Source organism: Cebidichthys violaceus, unplaced genomic scaffold, assembly GCF_023349555.1.
Source record: "Cebidichthys violaceus isolate CVI_PGR_0920_01 unplaced genomic scaffold, fCebVio1.0.p SCAF_3, whole genome shotgun sequence".
In the NCBI taxonomy this organism is placed as follows: domain Eukaryota; kingdom Metazoa; phylum Chordata; class Actinopteri; order Perciformes; family Stichaeidae; genus Cebidichthys; species Cebidichthys violaceus.
This window is the reverse complement of record NW_027176483.1, coordinates 8,403,143-8,411,339: the sequence shown is the minus strand read 5'-3', so window position 1 is coordinate 8,411,339 and position 8,197 is coordinate 8,403,143. Positions and strand designations below refer to the sequence as shown.

At 43.8% G+C, this 8,197-nt stretch overlaps 2 protein-coding genes across 2 annotated transcripts; both read right to left on the bottom strand.

The window, feature by feature from the left end:
- Window positions 1-8: 8 nt before the first annotated feature.
- On the bottom strand, window positions 9-3,171 carry LOC137881961 (mucin-5AC-like). The gene is made up of 2 exons (XM_068724192.1): window positions 324-3,171; window positions 9-126 (listed from the first exon to the last, which is right to left on the bottom strand). The coding sequence occupies exons 1-2, from the start codon at window positions 3,077-3,079 to the stop codon at window positions 9-11; spliced, it is 2,874 nt and encodes a 957-aa protein (XP_068580293.1). The 5' UTR covers window positions 3,080-3,171.
- A 54-nt stretch (window positions 3,172-3,225) lies between these two features.
- Window positions 3,226-8,133, bottom strand: LOC137881960 (mucin-5AC-like). Its single transcript, XM_068724191.1, has 2 exons — window positions 3,333-8,133; window positions 3,226-3,247 (listed from the first exon to the last, which is right to left on the bottom strand). The coding sequence occupies exons 1-2, from the start codon at window positions 7,880-7,882 to the stop codon at window positions 3,226-3,228; spliced, it is 4,572 nt and encodes a 1,523-aa protein (XP_068580292.1). The 5' UTR covers window positions 7,883-8,133.
- Between the last annotated feature and the right edge of the window lie 64 nt (window positions 8,134-8,197).

Sequence of the window (8,197 nt, the reverse complement as noted above, 5' to 3'; positions counted from 1 at the left end):
CATAGCAGTCAGCGGATGTTGTGGTAAGTGTTTCTGTGGTTGTGGCAGCAGTTGTGGGGGTCTTTCCTGTGGGTGTTGTAGTTGTACTCTTCACAAGGGCTTCTGTTGATGGTGCTGTTGTAACCACTGTTTTTGTTACAACTTCAGGGGTTGTTGTGGCAGGCTTTTTAGTTGTTGTAACAGCAGTAGTAATGGGATTTTCTGTGATCGTTGTGGTAGCCTTTTCTGTTGTTGCTGAGGTGGTGGGCCTTTCTGTGGTTGTTGCCGTTTCTTCTGTAATTGTGGTTTCTTTTGTTGGAGTTTCAGTTGTTTTTGTTGTTTGCTTTTCTATGTTTGTTACCGGGGTGCTGGCTTCTTCAGTTGTTGTGGCAGCAGTAGTTTGTTCCTTTTCTGTGGTGGTTATGGGTTCTTCTGTTATCGTGGTGGTTGTGGTGGGCTTTTTAGTTGTTGTAACAGCAGTAGTAATGGGATTTTCTGTGGTTGTTGTGGTAGCCTTTTCTGTTGTTGCTGAGGTGGTGGGCCTTTCTGTGGTTGTTGCCGTTTCTTCTGTAATTGTGGTTTCTTTTGTTGGAGTTTCAGTTGTTTTTGTTGTTTGCTTTTCTGTGTTTGTTACTGGGGTGCTGGCTTCTTCAGTTGTTGTGGCAGCAGTAGTTTGTTCCTTTTCTGTGGTGGTTATGGGTTCTTCTGTTATCGTGGTGGTTGTGGTGGGCTTTTTAGCTGTTGTAACAGCAGTAGTAATGGGATTTTCTGTGGTTGTTGTGGTAGCCTTTTCCTTTGTTGCTGAGGTGGTGGGCCTTTCTGTCGTTGTTGTGGTCGCAGTTGTGGTTGAAGGTTCACACATGTTGACGCAACATTTCACTCGTATTTCATAGTCATAACAAATCGGAGGTGGACCTTGATCTTTGTCAAGACAGATTAGTCCATCACTTGGGTTGCATTTTACCTTTTGACCTAGATTCTTGAAAGGAACATCCTCGTATTGTTTTGCTCTACATTCTATTTCCAGAGGTTTACTGCAAGCACTCAGATCCGGATCAGTAATCTGTTCAATGGGTTCATGATCTCCACCATCTTCACCACCAGGGTAATCACTGTTTGTCCAATTCGACCACTTACAAACATAGCAGTCAGCGGATGTTGTGGTAAGTGTTTCTGTGGTTGTGGCAGCAGTTGTGGGGGTCTTTCCTGTGGGTGTTGTAGTTGTACTCTTTACAAGGGCTTCTGTTGATGGTGCTGTTGTAACCACTGTTTTTGTTACAACTTCAGGGGTTGTTGTGGCAGGCTTTTTAGTTGTTGTAACAGCAGTAGTAATGGGATTTTCTGTGATCGTTGTGGTAGCCTTTTCTGTTGTTGCTGAGGTGGTGGGCCTTTCTGTGGTTGTTGCCGTTTCTTCTGTAATTGTGGTTTCTTTTGTTGGAGTTTCAGTTGTTTTTGTTGTTTGCTTTTCTGTGTTTGTTACCGGGGTGCTGGCTTCTTCAGTTGTTGTGGCAGCAGTAGTTTGTTCCTTTTCTGTGGTGGTTATGGGTTCTTCTGTTATCGTGGTGGTTGTGGTGGGCTTTTTAGCTGTTGTAACAGCAGTAGTAATGGGATTTTCTGTGGTTGTTGTGGTAGCCTTTTCCTTTGTTGCCGAGGTGGTGGGCCTTTCTGTCGTTGTTGTGGTCGCAGTTGTGGTTGAAGGTTCACACATGTTGACGCAACATTTCACTCGTATTTCATAGTCATAACAAATCGGAGGTGGACCTTGATCTTTGTCAAGACAGATTAGTCCATCACTTGGGTTGCATTTTACCTTTTGACCTAGATTCTTGAAAGGAACATCCTCGTATTGTTTTGCTCTACATTCTATTTCCAGAGGTTTACTGCAAGCACTCAGATCCGGATCAGTAATCTGTTCAATGGGTTCATGATCTCCACCATCTTCACCACCAGGGTAATCACTGTTTGTCCAATTCGACCACTTACAAACATAGCAGTCAGCGGATGTTGTGGTAAGTGTTTCTGTGGTTGTGGCAGCAGTTGTGGGGGTCTTTCCTGTGGGTGTTGTAGTTGTACTCTTCACAAGGGCTTCTGTTGATGGTGCTGTTGTAACCACTGTTTTTGTTACAACTTCAGGGGTTGTTGTGGCAGGCTTTTTAGTTGTTGTAACAGCAGTAGTAATGGGATTTTCTGTGATCGTTGTGGTAGCCTTTTCTGTTGTTGCTGAGGTGGTGGGCCTTTCTGTGGTTGTTGCCGTTTCTTCTGTAATTGTGGTTTCTTTTGTTGGAGTTTCAGTTGTTTTTGTTGTTTGCTTTTCTGTGTTTGTTACTGGGGTGCTGGCTTCTTCAGTTGTTGTGGCAGCAGTAGTTTGTTCCTTTTCTGTGGTGGTTATGGGTTCTTCTGTTATCGTGGTGGTTGTGGTGGGCTTTTTAGCTGTTGTAACAGCAGTAGTAATGGGATTTTCTGTGGTTGTTGTGGTAGCCTTTTCCTTTGTTGCCGAGGTGGTGGGCCTTTCTGTCGTTGTTGTGGTCGCAGTTGTGGTTGAAGGTTCACACATGTTGACGCAACATTTCACTCGTATTTCATAGTCATAACAAATCGGAGGTGGACCTTGATCTTTGTCAAGACAGATTAGTCCATCACTTGGGTTGCATTTTACCTTTTGACCTAGATTCTTGAAAGGAACATCCTCGTATTGTTTTGCTCTACATTCTATTTCCAGAGGTTTACTGCAAGCACTCAGATCCGGATCAGTAATCTGTTCAATGGGTTCATGATCTCCACCATCTTCACCACCAGGGTAATCACTGTTTGTCCAATTCGACCACTTACAAACATAGCAGTCAGCGGATGTTGTGGTAAGTGTTTCTGTGGTTGTGGCAGCAGTTGTGGGGGTCTTTCCTGTGGGTGTTGTAGTTGTACTCTTTACAAGGGCTTCTGTTGATGGTGCTGTTGTAACCACTGTTTTTGTTACAACTTCAGGGGTTGTTGTGGCAGGCTTTTTAGTTGTTGTAACAGCAGTAGTAATGGGATTTTCTGTGATCGTTGTGGTAGCCTTTTCTGTTGTTGCTGAGGTGGTGGGCCTTTCTGTGGTTGTTGCCATTTCTTCTGTAATTGTGGTTTCTTTTGTTGGAGTTTCAGTTGTTTTTGTTGTTTGCTTTTCTGTGTTTGTTACTGGGGTGCTGGCTTCTTCAGTTGTTGTGGCAGCAGTAGTTTGTTCCTTTTCTGTGGTGGTTATGGGTTCTTCTGTTATCGTGGTGGTTGTGGTGGGCTTTTTAGTTGTTGTAACAGCAGTAGTAATGGGATTTTCTGTGGTTGTTGTGGTAGCCTTTTCTGTTGTTGCTGAGGTGGTGGGCCTTTCTGTGGTTGTTGCCGTTTCTTCTGTAATTGTGGTTTCTTTTGTTGGAGTTTCAGTTGTTTTTGTTGTTTGCTTTTCTGTGTTTGTTACCGGGGTGCTGGCTTCTTCAGTTGTTGTGGCAGCAGTAGTTTGTTCCTTTTCTGTGGTGGTTATGGGTTCTTCTGTTATCGTGGTGGTTGTGGTGGGCTTTTTAGCTGTTGTAACAGCAGTAGTAATGGGATTTTCTGTGGTTGTTGTGGTAGCCTTTTCCTTTGTTGCTGAGGTGGTGGGCCTTTCTGTCGTTGTTGTGGTCGCAGTTGTGGTTGAAGGTTCACACATGTTGACGCAACATTTCACTCGTATTTCATAGTCATAACAAATCGGAGGTGGACCTTGATCTTTGTCAAGACAGATTAGTCCATCACTTGGGTTGCATTTTACCTTTTGACCTAGATTCTTGAAAGGAACATCCTCGTATTGTTTTGCTCTACATTCTATTTCCAGAGGTTTACTGCAAGCACTCAGATCCGGATCAGTAATCTGTTCAATGGGTTCATGATCTCCACCATCTTCACCACCAGGGTAATCACTGTTTGTCCAATTCGACCACTTACAAACATAGCAGTCAGCGGATGTTGTGGTAAGTGTTTCTGTGGTTGTGGCAGCAGTTGTGGGGGTCTTTCCTGTGGGTGTTGTAGTTGTACTCTTTACAAGGGCTTCTGTTGATGGTGCTGTTGTAACCACTGTTTTTGTTACAACTTCAGGGGTTGTTGTGGCAGGCTTTTTAGTTGTTGTAACAGCAGTAGTAATGGGATTTTCTGTGATCGTTGTGGTAGCCTTTTCTGTTGTTGCTGAGGTGGTGGGCCTTTCTGTGGTTGTTGCCGTTTCTTCTGTAATTGTGGTTTCTTTTGTTGGAGTTTCAGTTGTTTTTGTTGTTTGCTTTTCTGTGTTTGTTACCGGGGTGCTGGCTTCTTCAGTTGTTGTGGCAGCAGTAGTTTGTTCCTTTTCTGTGGTGGTTATGGGTTCTTCTGTTATCGTGGTGGTTGTGGTGGGCTTTTTAGCTGTTGTAACAGCAGTAGTAATGGGATTTTCTGTGGTTGTTGTGGTAGCCTTTTCCTTTGTTGCTGAGGTGGTGGGCCTTTCTGTCGTTGTTGTGGTCGCAGTTGTGGTTGAAGGTTCACACATGTTGACGCAACATTTCACTCGTATTTCATAGTCATAACAAATCGGAGGTGGACCTTGATCTTTGTCAAGACAGATTAGTCCATCACTTGGGTTGCATTTTACCTTTTGACCTAGATTCTTGAAAGGAACATCCTCGTATTGTTTTGCTCTACATTCTATTTCCAGAGGTTTACTGCAAGCACTCAGATCCGGATCAGTAATCTGTTCAATGGGTTCATGATCTCCACCATCTTCACCACCAGGGTAATCACTGTTTGTCCAATTCGACCACTTACAAACATAGCAGTCAGCGGATGTTGTGGTTAGTGTTTCTGTGGTTGTGGCAGCAGTTGTGGGGGTCTTTCCTGTGGGTGTTGTAGTTGTACTCTTTACAAGGGCTTCTGTTGATGGTGCTGTTGTAACCACTGTTTTTGTTACAACTTCAGGGGTTGTTGTGGCAGGCTTTTTAGTTGTTGTAACAGCAGTAGTAATGGGATTTTCTGTGATCGTTGTGGTAGCCTTTTCTGTTGTTGCTGAGGTGGTGGGCCTTTCTGTGGTTGTTGCCGTTTCTTCTGTAATTGTGGTTTCTTTTGTTGGAGTTTCAGTTGTTTTTGTTGTTTGCTTTTCTGTGTTTGTTACTGGGGTGCTGGCTTCTTCAGTTGTTGTGGCAGCAGTAGTTTGTTCCTTTTCTGTGGTGGTTATGGGTTCTTCTGTTATCGTGGTGGTTGTGGTGGGCTTTTTAGCTGTTGTAACAGCAGTAGTAATGGGATTTTCTGTGGTTGTTGTGGTAGCCTTTTCCTTTGTTGCTGAGGTGGTGGGCCTTTCTGTCGTTGTTGTGGTCGCAGTTGTGGTTGACCGTCCACACATGTTGACGCAACATTTCACTCGTATTTCATAGTCATAACAAATCGGAGGTGGACCTTGATCTTTGTCAAGACAGATTAGTCCATCACTTGGGTTGCATTTTACCTTTTGACCTAGATTCTTGAAAGGAACATCCTCGTATTGTTTTGCTCTACATTCTATTTCCAGAGGTTTACTGCAAGCACTCAGATCCGGATCAGTAATCTGTTCAATGGGTTCATGATCTCCACCATCTTCACCACCAGGGTAATCACTGTTTGTCCAATTCGACCACTTACAAACATAGCAGTCAGCGGATGTTGTGGTAAGTGTTTCTGTGGTTGTGGCAGCAGTTGTGGGGGTCTTTCCTGTGGGTGTTGTAGTTGTACTCTTTACAATGGCTTCTGTTGATGGTGCTGTTGTAACCACTGTTTTTGTTACAACTTCAGGGGTTGTTGTGGCAGGCTTTTTAGTTGTTGTAACAGCAGTAGTAATGGGATTTTCTGTGATCGTTGTGGTAGCCTTTTCTGTTGTTGCTGAGGTGGTGGGCCTTTCTGTGGTTGTTGCCGTTTCTTCTGTAATTGTGGTTTCTTTTGTTGGAGTTTCAGTTGTTTTTGTTGTTTGCTTTTCTGTGTTTGTTACTGGGGTGCTGGCTTCTTCAGTTGTTGTGGCAGCAGTAGTTTGTTCCTTTTCTGTGGTGGTTATGGGTTCTTCTGTTATCGTGGTGGTTGTGGTGGGCTTTTTAGCTGTTGTAACAGCAGTAGTAATGGGATTTTCTGTGGTTGTTGTGGTAGCCTTTTCCTTTGTTGCTGAGGTGGTGGGCCTTTCTGTCGTTGTTGTGGTCGCAGTTGTGGTTGAAGGTTCACACATGTTGACGCAACATTTCACTCGTATTTCATAGTCATAACAAATCGGAGGTGGACCTTGATCTTTGTCAAGACAGATTAGTCCATCACTTGGGTTGCATTTTACCTTTTGACCTAGATTCTTGAAAGGAACATCCTCGTATTGTTTTGCTCTACATTCTATTTCCAGAGGTTTACTGCAAGCACTCAGATCCGGATCAGTAATCTGTTCAATGGGTTCATGATCTCCACCATCTTCACCACCAGGGTAATCACTGTTTGTCCACTTCGACCACTTACAAACATAGCAGTCAGCGGATGTTGTGGTAAGTGTTTCTGTGGTTGTGGCAGCAGTTGTGGGGGTCTTTCCTGTGGGTGTTGTAGTTGTACTCTTTACAAGGGCTTCTGTTGATGGTGCTGTTGTAACCACTGTTTTTGTTACAACTTCAGGGGTTGTTGTGGCAGGCTTTTTAGTTGTTGTAACAGCAGTAGTAATGGGATTTTCTGTGATCGTTGTGGTAGCCTTTTCTGTTGTTGCTGAGGTGGTGGGCCTTTCTGTGGTTGTTGCCGTTTCTTCTGTAATTGTGGTTTCTTTTGTTGGAGTTTCAGTTGTTTTTGTTGTTTGCTTTTCTGTGTTTGTTACCGGGGTGCTGGTTTCTTCAGTTGTTGTGGCAGCAGTAGTTTGTTCCTTTTCTGTGGTGGTTATGGGTTCTTCTGTTATCGTGGTGGTTGTGGTGGGCTTTTTAGCTGTTGTAACAGCAGTAGTAATGGGATTTTCTGTGGTTGTTGTGGTAGCCTTTTCTGTTGTTGCTGAGGTGGTGGGCCTTTCTGTCGTTGTTGTGGTCGCAGTTGTGGTTGACCGTCCACACATGTTGACGCAACATTTCACTCGTATTTCATAGTCATAACAAATCGGAGGTGGACCTTGATCTTTGTCAAGACAGATTAGTCCATCACTTGGGTTGCATTTTACCTTTTGACCTAGATTCTTGAAAGGAACATCCTCGTATTGTTTTGCTCTACATTCTATTTCCAGAGGTTTACTGCAAGCACTCAGATCCGGATCAGTAATCTGTTCAATGGGTTCATGATCTCCACCATCTTCACCACCAGGGTAATCACTGTTTGTCCACTTCGACCACTTACAAACATAGCAGTCAGCGGATGTTGTGGTAAGTGTTTCTGTGGTTGTGGCAGCAGTTGTGGGGGTCTTTCCTGTGGGTGTTGTAGTTGTACTCTTTACAAGGGCTTCTGTTGATGGTGCTGTTGTAACCACTGTTTTTGTTACAACTTCAGGGGTTGTTGTGGCAGGCTTTTTAGTTGTTGTAACAGCAGTAGTAATGGGATTTTCTGTGATCGTTGTGGTAGCCTTTTCTGTTGTTGCTGAGGTGGTGGGCCTTTCTGTGGTTGTTGCCGTTTCTTCTGTAATTGTGGTTTCTTTTGTTGGAGTTTCAGTTGTTTTTGTTGTTTGCTTTTCTGTGTTTGTTACCGGGGTGCTGGCTTCTTCAGTTGTTGTGGCAGCAGTAGTTTGTTCCTTTTCTGTGGTGGTTATGGGTTCTTCTGTTATCGTGGTGGTTGTGGTGGGCTTTTTAGCTGTTGTAACAGCAGTAGTAATGGGATTTTCTGTGGTTGTTGTGGTAGCCTTTTCCTTTGTTGCTGAGGTGGTGGGCCTTTCTGTCGTTGTTGTGGTCGCAGTTGTGGTTGAAGGTTCACACATGTTGACGCAACATTTCACTCGTATTTCATAGTCATAACAAATCGAAGGTGGACCTTGATCTTTGTCAAGACAGATTAGTCCATCACTTGGGTTGCATTTTACCTTTTGACCTAGATTCTTGAAAGGAACATCCTCGTATTGTTTTGCTCTACATTCTATTTCCAGAGGTTTACTGCAAGCACTCAGATCCGGATCAGTAATCTGTTCAATGGGTTCATGATCTCCACCATCTTCACCACCAGGGTAATCACTGTTTGTCCAATTTGACCACTTACAAACATAGCAGTCAGCGGATGTTGTGGTAAGTGTTTCTGT